The sequence below is a fragment of the Spermophilus citellus genome (genome assembly GCF_964194105.1).
Source record: "Spermophilus citellus genome assembly, chromosome: 2".
Lineage (NCBI taxonomy): Eukaryota > Metazoa > Chordata > Mammalia > Rodentia > Sciuridae > Spermophilus > Spermophilus citellus.
This window is the reverse complement of record NC_138183.1, coordinates 8,705,118-8,731,562: the sequence shown is the minus strand read 5'-3', so window position 1 is coordinate 8,731,562 and position 26,445 is coordinate 8,705,118. Positions and strand designations below refer to the sequence as shown.

The 26,445-nt window shown below is 40.9% G+C and overlaps 1 protein-coding gene across 2 annotated transcripts; it reads left to right on the top strand.

Annotated features, from left to right (window-relative positions):
• The first annotated feature begins 462 nt into the window (after window positions 1-462).
• On the top strand, window positions 463-21,767 carry ZBTB43 (zinc finger and BTB domain containing 43). Of its 2 annotated transcripts, XM_081281026.1 has the most exons (3): window positions 463-603; window positions 4,388-4,510; window positions 16,529-21,767. In XM_081281026.1, the coding sequence occupies exon 3, from the start codon at window positions 16,552-16,554 to the stop codon at window positions 17,953-17,955; it is 1,404 nt and encodes a 467-aa protein (XP_081137152.1). In that variant the 5' UTR covers window positions 463-603; window positions 4,388-4,510; window positions 16,529-16,551; the 3' UTR covers window positions 17,956-21,767. The 2 variants fall into 2 exon arrangements, with proteins under 2 accessions (XP_081137152.1, XP_081137153.1); XM_081281027.1 differs by lacking the exon at window positions 4,388-4,510 and having other exon boundaries at window positions 480-603.
• The last annotated feature ends 4,678 nt before the right edge of the window (window positions 21,768-26,445 follow it).

The following is a 26,445-nucleotide window of genomic DNA, read 5'->3' as shown; positions in this document are numbered from 1 at the left end:
AATGAATTAACACTTATACGAAGTGGGGCCTGGGTCTCTAAACAGACCAAAAGGTATGTGGCGGCTCGGGTTTGTTGAGGGTGGCAGAACTAGAAGCCACAGGAAAGGTTCTGCGACGCCGCTGCCCAGCACAGTACCAGCCACAGAGGGGGAACACTGGTCCCTTCAATGAGTATTTACTGAGCATCTACGATATACCAAACAGCGGATCGGGCGTTGTTGGAGGCTGACACGGATTTTGACATGTCTGCTGGATGACCTGAAATAGGTCAAGGTTTTAAAAGGGTTTGGAACCCAGAATCGTTGCTCCAGTTTCCACCAGTAGACTCACTCCCTAAATCCTACTGAGCACCGCACAGGCGCAGACACCTCGGCGTGCGCTCCTGACGCCCCGCCCCGAGCGGGATGCCGCATGCGCCCACGCTCTCTCGCTGACGCACCCCAGGAAGCACTGGCGGTTTCGGGGGCGGGGCCGAGAAGCGTTTCCGGGGGCGGGAGGAGCAGGCTGAGGCTGTCGCGGAGGGCGACAGCTTGAAGAGGCCTGGCGCTGGCGGTTGAGAGGGTGCCTCGGGCGGGGGACGTGAGGCGCGGAGCCCGTGGCAGGTATGGCGGCGTCGGAACTACCGAAGGCGAGGACGAGAGGAGGAAGAGCCGGGGGAGGGTTGAGGACTTCGCAGGCCCTGGCGCGCGCGCCGCCGTCCCCTTCGGGCCCATGCCGTCGACCGGAATGCTGAAGCCGCGCGGGCGGTTGGAGTCCCAGCGCCCCACGTCCGACTCCCGGGGTCTCTGGCCCTCCTGGCGCGCAGACAGCGACACCGAGATCCCCCCAACCCCGGGCAGCTTCTCTCCAAGGTCACCCCGCGGCAGCGGAGCTCGGCGGGCCCGGGCGCTTAGAGATCCCGCCCCCGTCCGTCCGTTGGCCTCTCGGGGCGCGGGTGGGCGCGGCTTGGCGGCCTGGGGTTCAAGCCACCCAGGCCAGGCCTGGCGAGTCGAGGCTAGAGAAGGGGCTGTGCCAGGACTTCTCTGATCTCCGTTTCCCTCTGTTTCACCCCTGTGGCTGTCTCTATCACCTGTTGTCACCTGGCCTTTTTGTGTCTTGTCGTGGCCCCTGTCAACCTGGTGTTTCTCCCCACCTTGTCTCTTTGAGCTGTCTCTGTGTGTCCGGACCCTGTCTTTATTTTTGTCTTCTTGCTTCTCTGTTTCTTGACCCTGTCTCTGCCACTCAGCTCTTCCTCTCATTCTCGGCTTGGATGTCATTCTGACCTTTTTGGCCATCTGTTTGTTTCTAACTTTCTGCTGATTTTGTGTCTTTCTCTCTCGTTTCTGATTCTCCCTACTGGGTTTGTCCAGGCGGGGCGGGGCAGGCCTGCCCAGATCTCTGAGCCATGAAGGTGACTCATGACCCCGTGAAACTCCCTGCACTGGTGACATTCTCAGTGACTCGACCGCAGTCTGGTCTTAGCTCTGACAGGTGCCACCCACCCTAAACAAGTGTCAGGGTGCGGGAGCACCTGGTGGACAGACAGGAGACCCAACTCAGGACCAAAGCAGCTTGATGAATCTTTTTGCCTTTTATTGCCTACGGTTTTTCCAGGCGTGCACAGCGCCCTACATCCCTTTGCTTTATCCACCTACCCCCATGCCCTCGAGGGCTCTTTGGAGCCTACTCCTTGAGTTAGAACTGGTCAACAAGTCCGTTCTACAAGCTGAGGAAGGGTCAGGTTGAGATCTTCTGCCTTTGGGGATCTCTGAAGGGTAGAAAGATTTCTAGGAGAGCTATGTGCGTAGCTCAGAGATTGTGCCACTGCCCAGTTAAATAAGGAGAAACCTGTTAATTAGGGATCATTCGCTGTTTTACCAAAGTACCATTGGAGGAATGCACCAGATACAAGGACAAATATTGTTTGAGACTTCTGAAATGATCTAAAATAGGCAAATTCATAAAGATAGGAAGTAGGCTGTGCTGTAGTCAAAGTATTGTTCAATGGATACAAAGTTTTTGGGATGATAAAAAAGTTCTGGAAATGAATTGTGCTCATGGTTGAGCAGCATTGTGAAGATTCTTAATGCCACTGAACTGTACACTTACAGGTTTAAATGGTTTTATGTTATTTATATTTTACACAATAAACACACAAAAAGTACTCACTGGAGTCTCCTGAAACCAGTATGCTCTTTTTAAATATATTTTAAAAATTTGTTGGGAACATTAGTGGAACCTGTTTATTGAGGCCTACTCTTCACAGCAGTGGGTTAACCTGAGGGCCTTTGAAAAAGAGTTTGGTTTAAATCTTCAAGATTTCTGTTTGCAGCAGATTCCTATCCTGGCTCTGCTCCTTCCACCTTCTTCAGAATCAGTGCAGAAATCTGCCTAAGGAGGAAACTTTTAAGAAAAGATTTTACTTTTTATATGAAGAAAACTTGTAAGGTTGGAAAAAATAGCCCTTTTGTTACCATAATACAAAATTATGTGCTATTTCTTATGGGAGATGCCTTTGTTTTTGTGTTTTGTTCTTTAAGCTTTCAGTTTGACTTTAGGGTAGTTTATCAAACTTTCTAATAAGATAACAGCTGAATTAGTATCATATTTCATTGAATCTTAAATGCCATCAATTGTTTTATGTATCACCAAGGAGAGAAAAATACTACCAGTTAAATTACAGTTAAGCTGTAACAAAACTCTTTGCTATCTTTTTGGACTATTTTATTCTTATTGGAAACATTTTGACTTTTTTAGACTTTAAAAAAGCTATGTCAATACATTTTTCTAATGCATGTATTAAAGGGGAAAATATGTAAAAATAAGTTGCTCATTAAATAAATAAGTGCTCATTAAACTTAACATTCTAACCCCAGCTTTTCTGAATGCTTTTCAGTCTAGAGGTATATCCATAGTTTTTCCACATGGTATCATCCTTTGTGCCATCAGAAACACTCTAGCATTATCTAAAGCAGTGACAACTATTAAAACTGCCATTTGGTGATCACATCCTGATTTCAAACATTTTAAAATATGAAAAAGGGTGTTTCTTAAAATCAGTTGACTCAGTGCTCTATATTCATTTTTCATGAACTTTTCTTTTTCACCTTATTTGCAAATAGAATTTTGTCTTATTCATAATTACTGAGAAAAAACTTTTATATCTTGATATGTAGTTAATAATTTTATTGAAATGAGTACTTCTATTGAATATCTTACCCTGAATTCTCTTGCATATGAAGGTATTGTTAAAAATATCTCCTTGTAGGGTGGTACAGGCCTGTAATCCCAGCTATTCTGAAGGCAGATGCAGGAGACAGGAGGATCACAAGTTCCAGGCCAGCCTGGGTACCTTAGTAAGACCTTGTCTCAAAATAAAACATAGAATGGGTTGGGGATGTAGCTTAGTGGTAGAGCATCCTCTGGGTTTTATCCCCAGTATCACCAAAAATAAAAAACAAAACATAAAAACCCTTGATTTGATTGAAGTATAATGGAAAAATGACATAACTGGAGGTTTAGCCTGTAGAACAATATCTTCTCTTTTGAATTTCAAAGTTTACCTTAAGGGAATGTTTTGCCTTAGAAGTTTTAAGACATTCAGCTGTGATTTAAAATTGAAGGGAGTCATAAATCAAATTTCATATAAAGTAGGTGGCTTGTTCTTTTAAGAATCAAAATTGAGGGACTGGGGTTATGGCTCAGCCATAGAGCACTCGCCTAGCATGTGCGAGGCCCTGGGTTCGATCCTCAGCACCATATAAAAATAAAAAATAAAGATACTGTGTCCAACTACAATTAAAAATATATTTTAAAAAAGAACTATTGTAAAAAAATCAAAATTGAGTTTATTAAGTTCTTTCAAGTTTTCCAATTAGAAAAAGATACAAGAATGCTTATTGACAATGGTCAGGAGACCAAAAGTACTCCTCTAAAGGATACTTATTATTTTAGAATATTTTCTTGAACCCAGAGCCTGGTATATGCCACTAAGCTGCATCACTTCCCCCAAAAAATATTTTAATTCTGCAAAACTATAGGCATTGACCATTGCTGGTGTCCTACTTTTAACAAAGATGCCATAGTAATGTAAAATATTAACATTAAAGGAAATTAGGCAAGGAATAGATAGAAACTCTGCATTATTTTTGCAAGACAATATCTCAAATCAAAGACTGTAATGTGAGACTATAGCAAGACTCTCTCAAAGAAGGTAAATAAAATCAAATAAAAAATACAAATGAAGAAGCTAAGAAGTTTCAGAATGAAAGTTCATCCAACCAAAAACACCAGTCTTTATTAGTTTTCTTTCTGCTACTCACAGAAGTAGTGTTTACTAGGGAGGCACATGTACAGAGTTGGTGGCACCAACATCTCTTACATTTTCAACATAATTTTTCCTTTCAGAAGTCGATGTGATTTAATTTGAAGCAAAACCGAGAAATGAATGTTTCTTCCTCATTCATTCATACTGTTTTTTGATGGCCATGGCATAAGGAACTTTATCCCAGGAATACAGCTTTACATTAGGTAAGCTATAAAGTTGCCTTTGATACAAATTTTAAAACCATTTACTGTAATTGTTTCTCTTTTCAGCAAAAATAATGATGTAGTTTGTCAAGATTCTTAATGACTTTAGACCAGATGATTCTTCTCTTCTGAAGAGGAGATGTTGCACACTTAAAAGGCCAATCACTGCCATACTTTGCACTGATAGAGCATTTAATTTTGGGGAAATTTTTTAAATTTTAATCGGAGATTATTAGATTTGGTTACACTTCTGTTTGAATCTTCACGTGCCTCTTATAAGAAGGGTAACCAGGGACAGTCTTTTAATCTGAACTCTGTTTACTTCTCTTTAAATTGAGTATGATGGTAGAACAGAGGTGTTCAAGACCCAAGTTTACATAGTGTGCTTCGTAGATTGTAAAGCATTTGGCTAATGTAAAGAATTTTGGTAGGCATGGGGTGTTGGTATTTTTGTACATTTGTGCCAGACTTTAAATTTACTAAAGCAACATTTACTGTGTTTAAATGTGCTTTCTATAGCAAGCATGCAAATTACCATATGCTCTGATTAAAGAAATCTCTGAAGGGCTTCAAGACAAGTAGCTGGTGGGCCTGGCTTTCCTGTTATATTGCCATATCTGTGCTTTTCGAATGTTTAGTTCTTTTTTAAATGGTGCATAAAACTCGATATACACCTCCTCAGCCGAATAATAAATAGTGACTACTATTAAATTCATAGGAGTTGGAATGGATCTTGAAGGTCTTCTAGTTCAGGGATTCTTCAGTATTATTGCCCTTTATCTTCTGCTTTTAAAAAGCCAGATGGCTATCATGAAGGGTGGAGAGAATGAACTGAGACTGGTATATTTGTTTTAGAAAAACTTGCTGTTGGATTTTTTTTTTAATTATGCGCAAGGTAAAATAAATTGCTAATATCTAATTAAGTCTGAGGCTAATGAAGTCTCTGGAATGTATGAATATATTATTTATAACCTAAATTATAGATTGTTTAGGCTATACATGAAAATGGTATTCACTGTTACCTTCCGTACCATTCCACCTCTCAGACTATACTGGGTCTGAACAAGTACTGTAAATTTACTAGATATGTGACTGTGTTAGTCAGCTTTGCATCGCTGTGAATAAAATACCTGACAAGAACAACTTAAAAGAATAAAAGTTTATTTTAGGCTCACTCTTTCACTGGCTAACTCCATTGCTTTATGTCTGAGGTGAGGCAGAACATCATGGAAGAAGGGCATGGGGTGGGGGAGCTGCTTAGCTCATAGCAACCAGGACTGGGAAGTGGGGTTCAGGGACAGATACAGTCCAAGGCGGGTCACCAGTGACCTACCTCCTCCAGCCATACCTCACCTGTCTATAGTTACCACCCAGTAATCCATTTATATTATTAATCCATTAAGTGGATTAATTCACTGATAAGGCTATGACTCTTTACCTTCGAACATTCCTGCATTGCCTAACACTTGAGCTTTCTAGGGACATTGAAGATCCAAACCATACAATGACCTTAGGCAAATAAAATGGGCCTCTTGGTCTCTATTCCCTATTCTGTATAATAAATATTAAAAGGACCTAACAAATGGACAAGTGCTTTGCCTAGACATTGTCCTATATACAGTCAGCCTTCTGTATCTGTGAGTTTTACATCCATGGTTTCAATTCACCACAGATTGAAAATATTCAGAAAAAAATTGCAGCCATACTAAACAAGCATAGACTTTTCTTCCTTGTTATTTCCTAAACAATGCAGTTTAAAAACCATTGAGCTAACATTTACATTGTATTCAGTATTATAAATAATCTAAAGATGATCCAAAGTATTCTTGAGGACATGTATAAGTTACATGCAAATATTATGATGCCATTTTATATGAGGAACTGAAGCATCCACAGATTTTGAATTTTGAGGGGGTTCTGGAACAATCCCTTTCAGATAATGGGGGCAACTGTGTGTGTGTGTGTGTGTGTGTGTGTGTGCATATGCACTTTAATTAGCCTCTCCATCAGACTTCCTTTTGCTTTAGTCCATCATCTGATTAACCTTCTTGAACCATGTTTTATAGCATGTCACTCTGAACTTCTCAGTGCTCCCCCAGTGCCCACATTTAATGCTCAAACTCAGCCTTCAACAGGGTAATCCCATTCATCTTTTCTTCCAACCACTCACTACCACTTGTAAAAGAAAGTACAGGTAATGATCTGTTCGTTGCCAGGGTTGGTCTTAACCGGAAGAAAGCCAAGGAGATCTCTTGAAATTGCTTTATTTTTCTTTTTTAATATATTTTAGTTGTCAGTGGATCTTTTTATTTATTTATATGTGGTGCTTCCCCGGCAAGCGCTGTACCACTGAGCCACAACTCCAGGCCTCTTGAAATTACCTTTAAAAAATATATATATATATATTTTTTAGTTAAAAAAAATATATATATATATATTTAGTTGTAGTTGGACACAATACCTTTATTTCACTTTTTTTTTTTTTTTTAATATGGTGCTAAGGATCGAACCCAGGGTCTCGCACGTGTGAGGCGAGCACTCTACCGCTGAGCCACAACCCCAGCCCCTGAAATTACTTTTTGATGGCAATTTTACCATAATGTAAGATCTTACACTCCATGTAATGGGACCAGTAGCTCAGTTTCTTCAGTGTACCATACTCAGTGCACTATAGCCATGAGGATTAAAGCAAATAAATCAGAATGCCATATAACTTACCATTTACTTTCTATGTTAATAAATGGGACTAGCTTGTAGTTTTTTTAATATTTATTTTTTAGATGTAGATGGGCACAACACAATGCCTTTATTTATTTATTTTTTTTATGTGGTGCTGAGGATGGAACCTGGGTCCTGCCCGTGGGAGGGGAGCGCTCTACCGCTGAGCCACAATCCCAGCCCTGGCTTGTAGTTTTTTCCTCTGTTGTCTAGTTTTGATACTAGGATTTCATATAACATTTATTAGCAGATTTTCTCCTGCCTTTATTTTCTTGCCTCTTTCCTCCCCACTACTTTTAACATTTCTAGTTTTATTACATTGTGTAATCACATGTAATCAAATGTGCCCTGTGTATTTTTGTTTGGGGCAGAAATTTATTGACGTTCTCTGTGACCTGTATAAATTTCTTCTTTATCCTCTTTTTTCATATCATTCCACTATTTTGTTTCATCTTCCTTATACTTCAAAGAGACTGTGTTTTCTTAAAGCTGATGGAAAACATCAATTTAAGAAGTGTATTTTTGCCTATTCCTTGTCGTTTTCTTTTTTGATATTGTAGAATCTATTTGCAGACCCTTGTTGGTTGTATTCTTTTTATTCTTGAGGGAAGCATTCTGTTCAGGACTGAAATTTTACTCCTCTGTGAATTGTTTTGTGTCCCTCATTGCACACTAAATGTTGTTAGAACCAACTTTTAATTAGTTCATAAGCTGGATGTAGGGCTGAGCCATGTTGACAGCAGGGTTTAGTTTGAGTGGAATAGCTGGGGATGGGGGTTAGGCTTCAGGCACTCTCCAGAGGGCTTGGGTTCTGTGTACTTTCTTTTGAACTGGTGAAATTGTGATACTAGGATAGGAGCCTCAGTTGTCTCTTAGGCCCTGCTGATAAATGATGGATGGTCATTTGAATGACTAAGCCCCAACCCTCTGATTAAGATATTTTCTTGCTGAGGCAATGTGCAACCTATGAGATCCTAATATCACCACTTTTGAATGTTGTCAATCTGTAGCACCTGCCTATCCCATGGCCCACCCTACCCTGGCTTAAAAGCTCTGGGCTCTCCAAATAAAGGGGTGTTCTAATCCTCCCTGAGAATTACTGTTACTATACCAGGATTGCCTGGAGCAGGAAGTGAAGTTGCAATGTCTCCCTTCAATCTGGATCCATATCCACTGTATCTTTAATTTCTTAAAGATTGTGCCATGTAGATAACACTGTTCCCTAAGTTTTAGAAATCAGTTGAATTTTTCCATATTTCTGTAAGGTTGTGGTAGATGAGAAGAATTATATGCCTGTCTTCAAGTTGTCTTTTTACTCTGATGACACCAAAATGTATAATAATGGGACATATGCCAGGTACCCTCTGAATTCCTTGTGGATTTGTGATTCTCTCTCTTTTTTTTTTTTTAATTATTTTTATTTATTTTTTTATTATTTATTTTTTTTTAGTTTTCGGCGGACACAACATCTTTGTTGGTATGTGGTGCTGAGGATCGAACCCGGGCCGCACGCATGCCAGGCAAGCGCGCTACCGCTTGAGCCACATCCCCAGCCCCTGTGATTCTCTTATGGTACTTTCATCAGGCTTTGCCTTGCATAAAATGTTGTATAAATGTGTTTTATCTGCTCTACCAGATTTAAACTCTCCAAGGACAACAGTATTTCCCCATAATTCCTTGTGTGTTTTACGGGGTATTTTTAGTGAGTTAATCTTCTAACCAATTGAAACAGCAACTGTACTCAATATAGTTACAGTTGCTTGTGAGTGTGTAAATATTACTAGACAGCAGGAAAACCTATAAGAGAATTTTAGATTTTTATATGTTACTAATGTCAGAGAATGTGGAGAAATGTTACATTTACCCAAATTTAAGGGCAAAGTTCAGATACTTAGTAAACTTCAAGGATCATTACCACCTTGACACAGTTAAAAAATATGTTTTAACCTTTTTTTTTTTTTTTTTTTTTTTGTTAATGCTATGGATTAAACCCAGGACTTTGTGCATGCTGGGTAAGCACTCTACCACTGAGCTACATCCTCAACCCCATGTTAACCATTTTTTAGTGTACAATTCAGTGGTGCTAATTACAATCAGTGTTGTGCAACCAACCCTACTATTTTGAAAATTATTTTATCACCCATTAGAAATAACTCCTCATTTCCTAGTCCCCCTTGTAATCTTATCTTTTTTTATTTTGAAGTTGTAGATGGACCTTTATTTATTTATTTATTAGTTTTAGGTAGGCACAATATCTTTATTTTATTTTTACGTGGTGCTGAGAATCGAACCAGTGCCTCACACATGCCAGGCAAGTGCTCTGCCACTGAGCCACAACCCAACCCACCATATTTATCTTTATTAATCTGCCTATTTTAAATATTTCACATTTGGGGCTGGGGATGTGGCTCAAGTGGTAGCGCGCTCGCCTGGCATGCGTGCGGCCCGGGTTCAATCCTCAGCACCACATACAAAGATGTTGTGTCCGCCGAGAACTAAAAAATAAATGTTAAAAATTCTCTCTCTCTCTCTCTCTCTCCTCTCTCACTCTCTCTTTAAAAAAAAAAAAAATATTTCACATTTGTCCTTTTGTGTCTGGCTTTCAGTGAGCATGTTTTCAGTGTTCATGTTGTAGAACATCAGAATTTCATTTCTCTCTGGGACTGAATAATATTTCATTATTTAGAGATACCACATTTTGCTTATCCATTCATCTGTTGGTGAATACTTGGGTTTTTTCCACCTTTTGGCAATGTAGTGAATAGTGCTGCTGTGAACATTTGCATATGAGTATCTGAATCCCTGTAGTTTGGGGTATATACCTAGCTGTAGACTTGTGAAGCATATGGTAATTCTATGTATAACTTTTTGAGAAACTGCCAAACTTTTCCAAAGTGGCTGTACTGTTTTACATTTCCATCAGCAGTATGTGGACATTTGTCAGCACCTTTGTGCTTGTCAGCACAAAGGACTTGTCAGGACCTTTTCTTTTTTGTTTGTTTTTTATTATAGCTATCCTAGTAGGAGTGAAGTGGTTTCTCATTCTGGTTTTGCCTAATGGCTAATGTGACATCTTAAGCTTATTGACCATTTGTCTGTATTCTTTAGATAATATCCATTCATGTTCTTGAAACACTTTTTAATTGGTTTGTCATTTAATTATTGAGTTGTAGGATGAATTCCTTATATGTTCTGGGTGCTAGGTTAGACTCTTGTCATATATATGATTGTAAATGTTTTCTCCCATCCCATGGTTGTCTTCATTCTTGATGCATCTTTTTTTTTTTTTAACTTTTGGGGACCAAACTGAGGGACTCATGATGAGCTGTACCCCATCCCTTGATAGTATCATTTGATGCCCCCAAATTTTTAATTTTGATGAAGTCTACTTTATTTAAATTTTGCCCATATTAAGAGTTAATAGTGGGCTGGGGATGTGGCTCAAGTGGTAGCGCGCTCAGGCTGGGGATGTGGCTCAAGCGGGAGCGCGCTCGCCTGGCATGCGTGCGGCCCGGGTTCGATCCTCAGCACCACATACCAACAAAGATGTTGTGTCTGCCGAGAACTAAGAAATAAATATTAAAAATTCTCTCTCTCTCTCCCCTCTCTCACTCTCTCTAAAAAAAAAAAAAAAAAGTGGTAGCGCGCTTGCCTGGCATGCGTGCGGCCCGGGTTCGGTCCTCAGCACCACATACAAAAAAACGAAGATGTTGTGTCTGTCAAGAACTAAAAAATAAATATTAAAAAAAAATTCTCTTTCTCTCTCTCTTTCTCTAAAAAAAAAAGAAAGAAAGAAAAAGAGTTAATAGTTCACCTCTTAAATATATATATAAGCCTTTGATCCTTTATTTTTATAAATGGCATAATGTAAGGGTCCAGCCTTTGAGGTCCTTTTGCATGTGGGTATATAGAGTCCTCAGCACTGTTTGTTCAAAAAATTGCTCTTTCCCCTTTGAATGTCCTTAGCACCCTTATCACAGTTCAAATTGGCCATAGATGTGAAGGTTTATTTCTGGGTTTCGATTCTATTCCATTGTTCTCTATGCTCATCTTTTGCCCATACCACACTATTTTGATTACTATAGCTTTGTAGTAAATTCTGAAATTGGACTTCCAACTTTGTTCTCCTGGTCCCCCTCTCCACACATCGTTTTGCTATTCTGAATTTCTTGAAATTCTATATGAGTTTTAGGATAAAATTTTTCCATTTCTGCCAGAAATACCTCTGGGTTTTTAATAGGACTTGCATGGAATCTTGTGTTAGTCAGCTTTTTATCACTGTGACCAAAATACCTGACAAGAACAACTTAGAGGAGGAAAGATTTATTTTGGTTCACAGTTTCAGAGTTTTCAGCTCATTGTCAGCTGGCTGTAAGGCAGAAGCATCCTGATAGAAGGGCATGGTGGAGGAAGCCTGGTCAGCTCATGGCAGCAGGGAAGTGGGGATGGAGATAAATCCTTCTAGGGCACACTTCCTCTAGCTAGTTTCCCCCTTCTCAGTAGTTCATTCTGCTATCAATAAATTAATCCATTAAATGAGCCCTCATGATCCAGTCATTGCCTAAAAGCACCATTTCTGAATCTTGATGCTTTGGGGACCATGGTTCCAATACATAAGCTTTTGAGGGATATTCCAGATCCAAACAGTAACAAATCCATGTATCATTTTGGATAATACTATTATCTTAACAATATTAAATCTTCTAGCCCACAAACAGGAGATGTCTTTTTATTTATTTTCTGATTCTTTAATTCTTACACAAGATTTGGTAGTTTTTAGTATAAAAGTTTTGTTTTTATCTTCTTGGTAAATTCCCAAGTATTTTATTCTTTTTGATATTATTGTAAATGGAATTATTTTTCTTAGTTGTCTTTTTGGGTCCTTCATTGTTAGTGTATAGAAACTCTACTGATTTTTCTGTGTTGATGGTGTATTCTGCTATTTTGCTGAGTTCATTCTAACAATTATATGTGAAATCTTAAGGGTTTCTATAAACAATGTGAGCTTTGAACATAGATAATTTTTGCTTCTTCCTTTCCAATTTAAATGTCTTTATTCCTTGCTTAATTGCTTTGGCTAGAACTTCCAATACTGTGTTGAATAGAAGTGGTAAAAGCAGGCATTTTTGTCTTATTCCTGATTTTGGAGGAAAAGCTTTTTTCTCTCACTGTTGAATATGTTGTTATCTGTGGGATTTTCATATTGAGACAGTTTTTGTTATATTGAGACAGTTTTCTTCTATAGGGCTGTCAGTTTCTTGACTGTTTTTATCATGACAGGGTGTTAAATTTTGTCAAATATTCTGTATCAATTGAGATGATCATGTGGAACTTCCCCCCCCCTTTTTTTCTGTTAATGTGATATATTAATTAGTTTCCTATGTTGAACCATCCTCATATTCCAAGAATGTTTTAGTCAGCTTTTTCACTGCTGTGAGTGAAAGACCTGACCAGCGCATTTGTAGAGGAGGAAAAGTTTATTTGGTTTTAGAGACTAGTCCATAGAAAGCTGGTTCCATCTCTTAAGGGTCGAGGTGAGGCAGAACATAAGTCATGGTAGAAGAGAGTGGCAGAGGGAAGCAGCTCACATGATGATCTGGAAACAGAAAGAGAGATCTCCACTTGCCAGATACAAATATACACCCCAATGCCCATCTGCCTTTATAGTTACCACTCAGTTAATCCCATCAGATGATTATTTTACTGATTGGGTTAAGGCTGTCACAACGATCATTTCCCCTCTGAACCCTTTCACATTGTCTCACTTGTGAGCTTTTTGGGAGACACCTCACATGCAAACCATAGCAAAGAATAAAACCCACTTGATCATGGTGATTGATCCTTATAATATGGTTCAGATTTTGATTGGCAGTATCTGGATAGGATTCAAAAATGGATAAAATTGAAGGGAGAATTATAGTTTTACAATAATAAGTGGAAACATCAATATCTAACTTTTAACAATGAGTAGAAAAAATACCAATATCCCTTACGAACATTGTTAAAAGTGGGCGCTGGGGCTGGGGCTGGGGCTCAGTAGTAGTGCAGTTGCCTGGCATTTGTGAGGTACTGGGTTCGATTCTCAGCACTGCATGTAAATAAATAAAATAAAGGTCTGTCAACACTAAAAAAAAATCTTTTTTTTTTTTAAGTGGGCATTAAAGTCTCCACTTATAAAATTATGTTTCTCCCTTCAATTCTATCCATTTCTGCCTTTTATGATTTTGGAGTCCTGTATATATGATTATAATTGTAGAATACCTTCTTGATGGATGACATCTTTTTAATGTATGAGGTCCTTTTGTCTTTTGTAACCTTTTGACTTAAAAACCTGATGATTCTGATAATACAGCCATCCTAAGTCTCCTTTTGCTACTCTTTACATGGAATTTCTTTGTTTATCCTTTTACTTTCAACTTTTTGTATTTTCATATCTAAAATGAGTCTAAAGTGTCATGTAAAAAAGTCATATGTTTAAATTTATTCTTCCACTCTCTTGAGATTAACCCATTTACATTTAAAGTGATTGCTGATAAGGATTTATTTCTATCTTTTAGCTGCCTCATTTCCTCTATTACTGTCTCTCCCCCACTTTAATATTTATGGTTTTTTTCCTTTTTTTTGTAATATACCATATTATTTTTATTTTGTGACATGCTTTTTCAATTAGTTAGTTTCTTAGTTACTTTGAGGTTTACAATGACCATTTTAAACTTATAACAACCTAACTCAAGTAATATCAAATATTTTCAACATATGTACTCTGCTCCTGTTTATCTCCTATCCTCTGCCTACATTTTGTTATTGTCACATATTGCATTTTTATATATTATGTGCCTGTTAACATAGTTTTATAATTATTGGTTTGTGCATTTTTCTTTTAAATCATGTTTAAAGAGAAATTATGAACCAAAAGTACAATAATAGTGGCTTTTATATTTACTTAAGTAGTTACTTGTCTTTGCCAGTATTGTTGTTTCATGTGGCTTCAATTTTCAGTCTAGGAGTCTTATGTTTCAGCCTAAAGGACCCCTGTTAGCATTTCTCATAAGGCAGGTCTACTGGTAATGAATTCCCTTAGTTTCTATTTACCTGGAAATGCCTTTCTCCTTTTTTTTTTGGTACCAGGGATTGAACCTAGGGGCACTTAACCACTAAGCCACATCCCCAGTCCTTTTTATGTTTTTATTTTGAGACGGTCTCACTAAATTGCCTAAGGCCTCGCTAAGTTGCTGAGGCTGGCTTTGAACTCACAGTCCTCCTGTCTGAGTCTCCATAGTCGCTCCCCATTACAGGTATGTGCCACTGTGCCTGTTCTAGTATTTTAAAGATGTCATCCCACTACCTTCTGACTTCCTAGCAGTCCAAGATCAAGGTGCTGATTTGTTTGGTTTCCCCTGCAGCCTCTTCCTTGCCTTGTAGATGGCCACCTTCTCACCTGGGCCTCACATGGTCTTTTCTTTAAATGTGTACATCCATGATGGCTCTTTTTGTGTCCAAATCTCGTCTTCTTAAAAGGACACTAGTCATGTTGTGGTAGAGCCACCAAAATGGCCTTATTTTAACTTAATCACTTTTTTAAAGGTATTTCCAATTAGAGTCACTCTGAAGTACTGGGTAGTAGGGGTTCAACATATGAATTGGCGGGGGAGGATACAATTCAGCTCACAACACAGCTATTGTACTTTCCTGCTCCACAATTGATATGTGGTTCCTTTTTATAATTTTTATTGCCTTATTGATGTTTTTCTCCTGATTTCCTTTAGTTCTTTATTCATAGATTTATTTAGTCCTTTGGGCATATTTAAAACAATTGATTGAACATCTGTGACTAGTAATTATGTCTTGGTTTATTTTCTGTTACTATAGCAAAATACCCAAGACCAGGTAATTTATAAAGAGTAGAAATTTATTTGGCCCATAGTTCTGGAGGCTGGGAAGTCCAAGAGCATGATGCTGGCATCTGTTTGGCATCCGGTGAGGGCCTTCCTTCTGCGTCATAACATGAGATGGGAAACCACATGGCAAGACAGAGACCGCAAATATGCTAGCTCAGATCTTTCTTAATCTTCTTATGAAGCATTAACACCGTGCTAATTACCTCCCAAAGGCCCCACCTCCAGATACCTTTCGCATATTAATTTGGGGATGAAGTTTACAGCACATGAACTCTTGGGGGACACTAGAAACCATAGTAAAAGTCAGTGTCTCAGTTTCCTCAGCATGGTTTATTTTTTCCTGTGAATGTGCCATATATTCCTTTTACTATGCATGCTTTGTGACTTTTTGTGGCGATCTGGCATTTTGAGTATTGTTGTAGCTCGAAATCAGATTCTCCTCCTCCTTAGGGACTTTTTTTGTTATTGTTGCTACTTGTTGAATCTGCAGTTGTCTGGAACTTTCCCAAGTATTTTGCAAAGTCTGTATTCCTTGTTGCATGCAGTCACTGAAGCTTCCATTCTGCTATATATGCAATCAGCCTGTGACCTGCTAGAGATTTCCTGAAGTGTGTGTGTGTGTGTGTGTCTGTCTGTCTGTCTCTCTCTCTCTCTCTCTCTCTCTCTGGGTCCAGGTCCATCTGTTCTTAAATCTTATGATAGATGCCAGTGGGAAGTCACTCTGAGGTACTGGGTAATAGGGCTAGGTCACTGTATCATGAGGAGGTCAAAACAATCCTGTGCAGGTCTGCCGGGCTAGCCAGAGTACCCAGCCCCACTTGGTTGGAGGACAGGCTCCATACTGTGCAACCTGGCATCAGCCCACTGCTCTAGGAATGCAGGTCTCTTTGCCACCAGGTGTGGCAGGGCTGAGGAATGGTGGGTGCACACACTGCTTTCTTCTGAGTTCAGCAGTCTTTCTCTTTGTCCAGCATTCTCTTCATTGCTGTGTCTGATCACTTTCAGAGTTCTGAAATAGTGATCCCAATCATCATTTTCCAGCTTCTCTATTATGTTGGTGGAAGAGCTTCCTACTCAATTTTCCATAACCTCATTTATGGCATTTATTTCTGTAGAACTCTCTTTAAAGTCTTGTTGTTTAGAATTCCACAATAGATACTTGAACTTTTTGAGGAAAAGATGAATTATTCAATAAATGGTGTTAGGAAAATAGGCTAGTTATTTGGAAGGAAAAGGGCTAGGTTCCAGCTTTACTTTTCATAACAAAGTAAACTATGTATTAAAGGTTTAAATGCCTTTTTAAATGTTTGGAACTTTGTTTAGTTTTCTTAGGTACGGAGAAGGGTATAGAATAAGTGTCTCTTTTGGCTGGAATTAGTACTAACTTTTCTTTCTCTTATAGTACTAAACAAGATTTGTGATGAAATGGAGCCTGGAACAAACTCTTTTCGAGTCGAGTTTCCTGATTTTTCTAGCACCATTCTGCAGAAACTGAACCAGCAGCGCCAGCAAGGACAATTATGTGACGTCTCCATTGTTGTTCAAGGCCACATTTTCCGGGCACACAAAGCTGTTCTTGCTGCCAGTTCACCCTACTTTTGTGACCAAGTACTTCTGAAAAACAGCAGGAGAATTGTTTTGCCTGATGTGATGAACCCAAGAGTGTTTGAGAACATTCTCCTCTCTAGTTATACAGGACGCCTAGTAATGCCTGCTCCAGAAATCGTTAGTTACTTAACAGCAGCCAGCTTCCTCCAGATGTGGCATGTGGTGGACAAATGCACTGAGGTTTTAGAGGGAAACCCTACAGTCCTTTGTCAGAAGCTAAATCATGGCAGTGACCACCAGTCTCCAAGCAGCAGTAGTTACAATGGCCTGGTAGAGAGCTTTGAGTTGGGTTCTGGGAGCCACACTGATTTCCCCAAAGCCCAAGAACTGAGAGATGGTGAGAATGAAGAGGAGAGCACCAAAGATGAGCTGTCGTCTCAGCTCACGGAACATGAATACCTGCCCAGCAACTCGTCGACGGAGCATGACCGGCTGAGTACTGAAATGGCAAGCCAGGATGGGGAGGAGGGAGCCAGTGACAGTGCTGAGTTCCACTACACCCGGCCCATGTATAGCAAGCCTAGCATAATGGCTCACAAACGCTGGATCCACGTGAAGCCTGAGCGCTTGGAGCAGGCTTGCGAGGGCATGGATGTGCACGCAGCCTACGATGAGCACCAGGTCACCGAGTCCATCAACACCATGCAGACAGAGCACTCGGTGCAGCCTTCGGGTGTGGAGGAGGACTTTCCCATTGGGGAGAAGAAGGTGGAAGCAGAGTTTGACGAACAGGCTGATGAAAGTAACTACGATGAGCAGGTGGATTTCTATGGCTCTTCCATGGAAGAATTTTCTGGAGAGAGGTCAGATGGGAATCTCATTGGGCACAGACAGGAGGCTGCCCTTGCAGCAGGCTATAGTGAGAATATTGAAATGGTGACAGGGATTAAAGAAGAAGCTTCCCACTTAGGATTTTCAGCCACTGACAAGCTGTATCCTTGTCAGTGTGGGAAAAGTTTCACTCACAAGAGTCAGAGAGATCGACACATGAGCATGCACCTCGGTCTTCGGCCTTATGGTTGTGGTGTCTGTGGTAAGAAATTCAAAATGAAGCACCATCTCGTGGGCCACATGAAAATTCATACAGGCATTAAGCCGTATGAGTGTAATATCTGTGCAAAGAGATTTATGTGGAGGGACAGTTTCCACAGGCATGTGACTTCTTGTACCAAGTCCTACGAAGCTGCAAAGGCTGAGCAGAATACAACTGAGGCTAACTAAAAATAGGATCTGGCCCTTGAGTGGCATGCACAAAAATAAACTATGGTAATTAATGCAAATCTGGGCACAGATGATGCGTGCTACTTGCTATTATGAGAGAGGCTTAAAAAAAAAAAAGGAAGATATTTCTGAAAGACCAGCTCTAAGTAGGCCAATTAAAAAATCTAATTCTTCAACTTTGTATGTTTCAGTCTTGGCCTGAAATGGGCGATGGGGATAAGTTAACCCACTGCCCAGCTGGCAAGGGAAACCTTCAAGCCAGTTGTGTTTGAAGCAGGTGGACTTGGTAATAGAGACACCTGTACTTGGAACTGGACTCCAGCCTACCAGTTCCATTGCAGTGGCAGCAGTTTTTGATCATTCATTATTACAAGGTCATGTTGAAATTTTATTTTGCTTTAACTATAGATACTTAGGAAATGTTTGTTTTGGTAGCTGCTTCACTGAATGAAATGCTACTTATGTAAAAGCTACAAATAATGTGATTCCTAGTATGAGAAACTGATTAACAGAGCTCTCTTTGGTTTCATTCTTTCTAAAGAGTATTTTAACTAAAACTATGGAGATCCTGAGAGGATAACACTCTAAAACAAACATTCTGAAACAACTTATGGTACAAGCTTCAGTTTCTGTAAGATGCGACTGTCACAATGTTTCAAACTCTTAATAAGGCACAGTTTTGTATTTTAATACTAATTTTGAGTTTGAATTGTTCTAATTGTAATTCTTTTGGGTGCCAGAGATAGGTGTTTCTAATTGGTTTGCTGCCCCAAATCCTGTTTTTTAAATGTAGCATCCAGGCAGTGAAATCTACTCCGGTTAAGTGACATCTAGCCTGCTGTGACTCTGACCTCTGTGCCAGGTAGTACCCCAGTTGTTGCTCCATCTTAGATTATGGTGCTTCCCAGCAAGAGCAGCCGGTGACCGTAGGTCACAGGAAGGAGGAACAGAAGTCTTGGCTGAGTTACCTGTGAGCTCTAGGAGTTAACAGTGCTGCATGGCACTCCTATTGTCAGAGCGACAGTAGAGGAGAAGCAGAATCTTACGAGTGAAAGGTTAAACATGAGGGAAAAACACTGCACATGAGGAGTCTTGAATATACACTGGTGGAAGAGGGGGATACTCTCTTAGAAGGCTACCCAGAGCTAATGCTGCCAGTTTCTTTTGAGTGCAGCAATGTGTGTCAAGAGAGGGAAGGAGTCCTAATTTTAGCCAAATATTCTACAGGTTCATTCTTCCAGGTTGCAGATGAGTGCATAAATTGACAAGTCCACACAGCTATATCCAGCAACAAACAAGCAGCTATTCTGAGACCTTTTCTGCCAGCTGGTCAGATGTTTTAGGTTCAAAAGAAGGTGTATACTCAGAATGCTCCTAAGCTGTGTAATGTACCTGAGGTTATTATCAGGGTAGGACAGGGTGCTACTATTATGTCATCTTTCCATAAACTTAACTGGTCTCTTATTTCTAAGTAGAATTTTTCTTTCTTAAAATAAAAATAATTTTTCTTGGATTTGGGTGAATTTTGTTTAAAAAGTTTGGTTTTGATCTAACATGGTAGACATCGCTGGCAATGGCCTCTGATCCTCAAGCTCCTAACACAAAGATGTTTACTTGTTGAGCATTGTCTAGAAAGGTTACAAAACAGGGATCTATTCACTAACACTGTATCATTCTCGATATATAAAAAGCACTTTGTATTTAAAATTTTATTATAAATATAAATATATATTGTTTTTTAACCTAGAAACTAGATATTACCTCTTGGTTGTTTGCCACCTTAATATCATCTTCTCTTAGTGTTGAAACTGCCAGTTAGCAGGCCTTTTTCTGTGTACTGATGGAATTGTGAGGATGTGACTGAACAATCAAGTTCAGTTGCTCCTTCTCTTTTTCTCATGTTAGAGGCCAGTGAGTTTTATATGATCCTAGCCTTTATGTGTGAGGAGAAATTGTTTTATTGCTCCTACTAATATCCATACTGAGTCAGTGAAGCCATTCCGTTCTGCCGAAAGCTTGATCACCACTCCTGTGGTATTAGCAAGACATTTTCTCCCCTTTGAGAAAGTTTGGTGTGCATTTCCCATTAAACATTATATTGAACTGAGTATTAGCACATTTGGAGAGAAGGGTCTGAGATGTAAAACTGAAATATTCTGGGAAAATAATGACCCTTCAGTTCTGCTGAATCAGCACCCTCATCTTGAGTTGTGACAAAGAGCTTTTGTTCAGCCAGGAGTGTGGCCAGTCCCTGGGTGGCAGTTTGGAAGCAGACAATTGTGCTGTGACTTAATGTGTTTGAAGAGAGGAGTATCTTACTGAAATCCTTATATGTACATCAGCTGCTAAATGTAGAACTTAAATAAGGTCCTCACATCTGCTATTTAAAGTTTCTTGTGGTAGTTCAGGTTTTGGTAAAAATGGGGGTTGCTTATGGGTCAGCCAGGCCCTGTGAGTTGCTGGGTGTCAGCCTTAGCCTGGATATGGAATTGCAGTATTGGTGGACTCTGCTTTGCAGGATTAGGAGGTCATCCTGCACTCCTGCCTCCCCACCCTCAGTTTCTCCTTCAGCCCAGACACAGCTTTAGGAAATCCTTATCCTTCCAAATGTGTTTGGATAGTAACATTTTCCAAACAGTCTTTCAGGGATCATTCAATGGCCTATAACCAAGGTATTTGTCCCCTATTTTGAGTCTTAACTGTGGTTTTTCTCTCATCCCAGTGGGAAAGGGCTTCAAGGCACCACCAGTGGCATTTAATATTCTGCAAAGACTAGGCCTTTCGCTCTAGACAAGACACATCATAGTAATCTACTTGGTAAAGCAGATATCTAGCTATGGAAGGACTGCAGTGACTCAGATGCCAGGGCTTGCCCCCAGCCTCTCCTGAGCCTCATACCATTGAGTCCCATTTCTAGATCTTGCCTTCCCCAGTCTCTTTCGGCCCTTGTTTTAAAAGTCTACCCCAAAGGGTCCCCTTTATTCTACTGGGCATTTGTTGAACTACACTGACCTAGGCAGGCTGCTAACTATTGGGAAAGCCTTGTGGCTCCTTCCCACAGAGACTGGCACACCCTGAGCTGCTGCAGAAGGGAAGTTGGGGCAAGGTTATGCTTTCCTGAGAAGGGTGTGCTGCAGCCTCAGGTAGGGGTGGGGAAGGCAACTTCAGTAAATCCACTCATTTTTGTTCCTGTAAACTCTCTGATACTTTAGGAGTGCCAGAAACCAAGGGATGTGTTACGCCAGCCCCCTTCTGTGCCACTGACTTTTGTGATTTAGGTTGCTTTCATGAGTAACTAACTTTGTTCAGTGAAACCAGGGTTTGTTGTTTTTGTTTTTTTCCTTTGCTACTTACATATTTAAAGGTACAAGTTTCTTATTTCAGATCTCTACTGATTGTGCCCTATGGGAAGATGCTGGAACACATTTTGGAAATGTGACTTTTTTTTTTTTTTTTTTTTTTTTTTTTGCTTGAAGCCTGTGTCATGTCAGTTGCTGCTGCCTTTTTTCCTTTTATGAGGTTCCCAATGTTTCTTCCAGAAAATTTATTTATGCAAGTCAGGTGACTCGTAGGCCACAAAACCATTTAATGATAAGCAGATTATCATTAGGTGCATATCTTATTGGTATTTGTGAAATGTTATGCCTGTGTTGCAAAAGTTGAATAGTTTTGTCTTTATATAATTGCTGTCTTTGGTGCACAGCATGGTTTTTCTTAATTGAATGTTACTGTTTAATATTTCTTCTTATAGAAGAGACCATGCCCTTTTGTATGACATGTTTTAATAAATGTTATCTGTCAATTTTGTAAAAGCTTTGTTTTTCACTCTGAGTGGATGACCATATCTTGTTTTCATTCTGGCTTTGACCACCTAAGAATAAAGTTGTATTATGGCTTTTTGATAAGTAAATACCATAATGTCTGTCACTTGGGCAGTGAGTAACTGCTTACTGTGCCAGGCATTTATGATGATCATCTCACTTTAAGGCTTCTCACTTTAAGGCTTGGCTCCCTGCCAGCCTTATCACGCATTTAGGCATGCAGGATAGTCTCTGAGTACTCCCTGGGCCCTCTCCTCACCCTGTACCTGCCCTGAAAGTCAGCCTCTATGGACCTGTCCTGGCTGCTGATCAGGATCACCACAGATGCTGGGAGGAACTCGGAGGATAAGGGAAATCTCTAGGGCCTCCTCCTGCCAGGTGTGGGTTGGCTGTGGCTGGGCTTCTCTGCCAAGGGCTACCCAGCTCCAGTCAGGTGACTTCTGAGACTTGGTAATCACACCCTCCTCTTTGCCTCCCAGCCCAGGATTAGTCTTAGCTCCCTGCTTTTTTCAGCCTCAGGTGCTTCACTGTCCTTGAGTGGTTTTGGCCAGAACTCCAGCTGATAGCTTAGGTGTCCTCATTCACAGATAGCCAGCTTTGATGCAGAGAAGGTAGGTATTAACTAAAAGTCACAGAATGATATGAATAGGGCCAGGATTCAAGAGCAGGCCCTTGTGGCTGCCACACATGCGGTGGTTTTTTTCCACTGTTCTGTAGTGTCCCTGTACATTTCACTTGAATCCCTGTGTCATCTCACTTTGCCCTTCTCCATCCTTTCCCCTCAAAAACCCCAGCCCTCTAGAGGCAGCAACAGTGCTCTTAGAGGCTGCGAGCACCGAGGGCCCCACGTATTTCCTAACAACAGCTCATTACCAGAGACACTGCTTGTTTTAGACCAAACTTAACCATCCTCCCACACAAACCTTCTGTTACCACTGTTTGTTGTGAGGTTCCCCCTCCCTGTTGCTGATTTTTAAGCCAACTCCAGATTGCCTCAGCTAGCCGTCCTCTATATGGGGGAGAAGTCACCCCAAAGGACCATGCTAGCCTTTATTTGAGGCGAGTCCTGTTTATCCTGACCAAGAGCAAGCAGCTCAGCCCCTGCAGAATGGTGACCTTTCTCTGACACTCTTTCCCACCCCCTGGTTGCCACTAGTCTGGGGAATCCCACCTAGGGATCAGGAATCCCAGAACACTCACCTCCCTTGGGGTGGAGGCCATTGGGGCTAGAGATGAGCAGCATGTGAGGAGAAAGGAGAAGATGGAGTGGCTCATTTGTATTTGGGAACAGAAGGCGGTGGGATGTGAGGGGTGTTACCCATATGGAGCTTATAGCACCTGTGCAGTTAATTTAGATTTCCTCCTAGTCAGCTCAGGGACCACTTCTTCCCAGCAAACCACTGAGGATTCCTTGACAGTCCTCATTCCTGGGAATCCAGGGGGCACTGCCCTAGAATTTGCCTACAATCAGTGGACCTGGGAGCAAATCAGCAGCTGGAAATGAGGTAAGCTCACACTTGCTGTAATAGGCAATTATTATTTGGTGGATGATCTAAATATGTTTTTTCTCAGTGTAGATAAGGGAAAGATAAGAACTCTGCTCTTTTATCTTTCTGTGGTGGAAGGTTTGCCTAGCATGTGGGAGGTCCTCAGTTCAGTCAGTGCAAAAAGAAAGAAAATGCTCTGTTTAAAGTTCAGTGAATGAAGATGGGCACTTAAGGAGAAACCACAAAGGCAGGTGGGGGTGGGGAAAGAAGTCTCTTGGTCTTTTTCTGAACTGGTTTGACTAGTATGAATCAAAACTGAACAGTTTGATTTTAAAATCTTGTACCAATTTTGATTTCTCTTGAGCAGATAAACCAGTTCATCCTTGCAAGTAGCTGGGTGATCAGTTATAGGGGAGTTACAGTTGTCCTTTAAGGAGGCATGTGGGCTCCATAAAAAAAGATAATTCATAAGCAATGTTGTAGGTAAATACATGTTATTAAAAAAACAGTGGATTTTTACTTAGACTCTTGTGATTATGAGTTCTATTTTTTTCTTTCTCATATTCCAAAATAAGAAACCAGTACTAAAGCCATTAAATGTATTTATAACTTAATTAAGATACTAGTTACTCCCCAGAGTATACTGGTCTGCCTAATATAACAGCTAACCTTGATGAATGGAAGCTAAAGGTTGCCTCTAGAACTGCTCTTGTTAATTTGGGACAGTAATGCTGTGATAAAATCTCTCATATTAGGGGTCTCTGAAAAGATTCTCAACTCCAGTCATGATGGATGGGTGCCAACACTATAAGCACTGCTGCAATTCCTATAGGATTTGGCTTAGTTAGAAATTGTAGGCTTTAAAATGACAGCAAAGTGACCTTGAGTCAGACTAGAAAGAATTAATTTTTGCCTCATTTATATAGCATGTCAAAATGTGAAGTATCTTTTTGTCTAGTCACACTATGAAAACTGCAAAAGAATTTTTCTTAGAATTTTTTAGACTGTAGCTCTGGATGTTCACTGGGCCTGGAATACCCACTCAACCTGCTGAACACTGTACATACTTCTGTAGGTATAAGAAGAATGGGTTGCAGGTAAGTGGGCTCCGGAGGAAGGCCCTTGCCTGCTTAACTGTGTTAAACACTCACCTGAAATGAGCTCATTTATAGTAACCATGAGGTAGAACTTCCTTCGAGGACACTTTATGTAGCAGAAAATGATGACAACTTCTATTCTGTTGGGGAGGGCTTTTCTCCCTTAAAAAGCCCCCCTCTAAGCCCTCCTCATGGGCCAGCAGGGGTGTCTGTATCTGGGGTGAGCTTTGACAACTGTCCTGTACCTGCAGAGCACTGGGCCCAGCTCCTGACTCTGGGCATTGTGGGCCTAGGCTGGATTATCCTGGTGCCTGTAGGTATGGGGGACCACTGGTTCTCCTCAGGTTGTTGAATGAACTCTGCTGCCTGAGGAGAAAGAGTTCAGGCATCAGCAGCTTACCCTACTTGAATTCCTTGAATTCTCTGAGTTCAGGAAACATAGAAATTAACTCCAGAAGTGGAGAGCCTTGTGATTTTCAGACAGGTGGAGAGGTTTTATCAAGGCCTGCTCCATGGAATGGGCAAGGACAAAGAGTTGGACTGCAGCCCCTTTCCACCACAGCAGCTTTAATTTCATAGCCTTCAGTCCACCAGCAGCTTGCTAGAGATAACCCTTACCCAGGGCCTGCTATTTTCCACACTGTTCTTAACACCTTCCGTGGATTGGCCACCCTCATATTAACCCTGCCAGTATAGGGGCCAGTGCCATCCCTGAAAGCAGGACACTGACTTGCAGAAATGGTAAGAAACTCGCTCCAGAGTGGCAGAGCCAGATTCAAAACCAGGCAGACCAAGTCCTGGGCTCCACTGGGTTCCATGTGCTCTGCTGTCATCCTATGACAGCCATCCAAGGGCTCAGAATGTCCATGGTAAACCCCACTACCCTTTGCTGCCTCAGAGAAATAAGAGTTACAAATGTCACAGGCTTACCTGCCCACTGCCCTCTAGGAGATTGTGAATATTGGCACTGGCCGGACCTGCTTATCTTTGGGTCCCACACACCACACAGGCCCACCTTGTTCCCATCAGCTTCTGGGGCAGCCACTCCTTCATAGCAGCCTCCATTCCACACCAAACTAGTTGCCCAAGGTGTCTTCCTTCTAAGCAGATGTGACTGTAACTTCCCCTGCAAGGTCCACCTGACTGAACTCCTCAACTTAGTGTCCAAGGCCCTTCCAGATCTAATGATGGCCTACTTTCTGTCCTCATATGTTGCTTCCCAGTGGGGCCTGGCTGGTTCCTTAGGATTCTCTGGTCCTTGCATGGATGATTTTCACTACCTTGAGTATTCATCCTGCTCTTTTCCAACCACCTCTCCCTAATCTTTTTCTTCCTGAAAGGCAGACTCCTTTCCGTTAAGGCTCTGCAAAAATAATATTAGCAACTCCTTTCCCTGAGTGTCCCCCAAATTCACACTGCATTTTATTTTGAACTTAGCTCTGTAAAATTGTAATTTTATGTATCCCATCTATTCTTTACCCTCCCACACCCAAGTCTCCTGCTGGACAGCAAGATACTCAGGCAGGAACTGTGTCTCGATCACCTCTAAATGGCTGCCCTGGCACAGTCCTGATCCATCGAATTTTTTATGATAAAATAAAGCAAATGCACTGTTGAGTAGTTATCCACCAGTTACCACTGTGGAGCTTTTGCTTCACAAACCTTTTTTAGGGGTGGGCACACTGGCTCATAGCTATAATCCCAGTAGCTCCTGAGGCCGAAGCAGGAGAATTGCAAGTTCAAAGCCAGCCTCAGCAACTTTGTGAGGCCCTAAGAAACTTAGTGAAACCCTGTCTCAATATAAAAAATAAAGAAGGGGGCTGTAGCTGTAGCTCAGTGGTAGAGTGCTTGCCTAGCGTGTGTGAGGCATTGGGTTCGATTTTTAGCACTACATATAAATAAAGATCCATCAACAACTAAAAAAAATATTTAAAAATAAAAGTAAGGGCTAGGGATGTACCTCAGTGGTCAAGCAACCATGGGTTCAATCCCTAGTACAAAACAGTTTTCATAGGGGCGGGGGATGTGGCTCAGTGGCAGAGCACTTGCCAAGCACACAAGGCCTTGGGTTCCATCCCAGCACTA

Coding starts and splice junctions, on each gene's coding strand:
- ZBTB43 (XM_081281026.1), top strand. CDS start 16,552: ATGGAGCCTGGAACAAACTCTTTTCGAGTCGAGTTTCCTGATTTTTCT.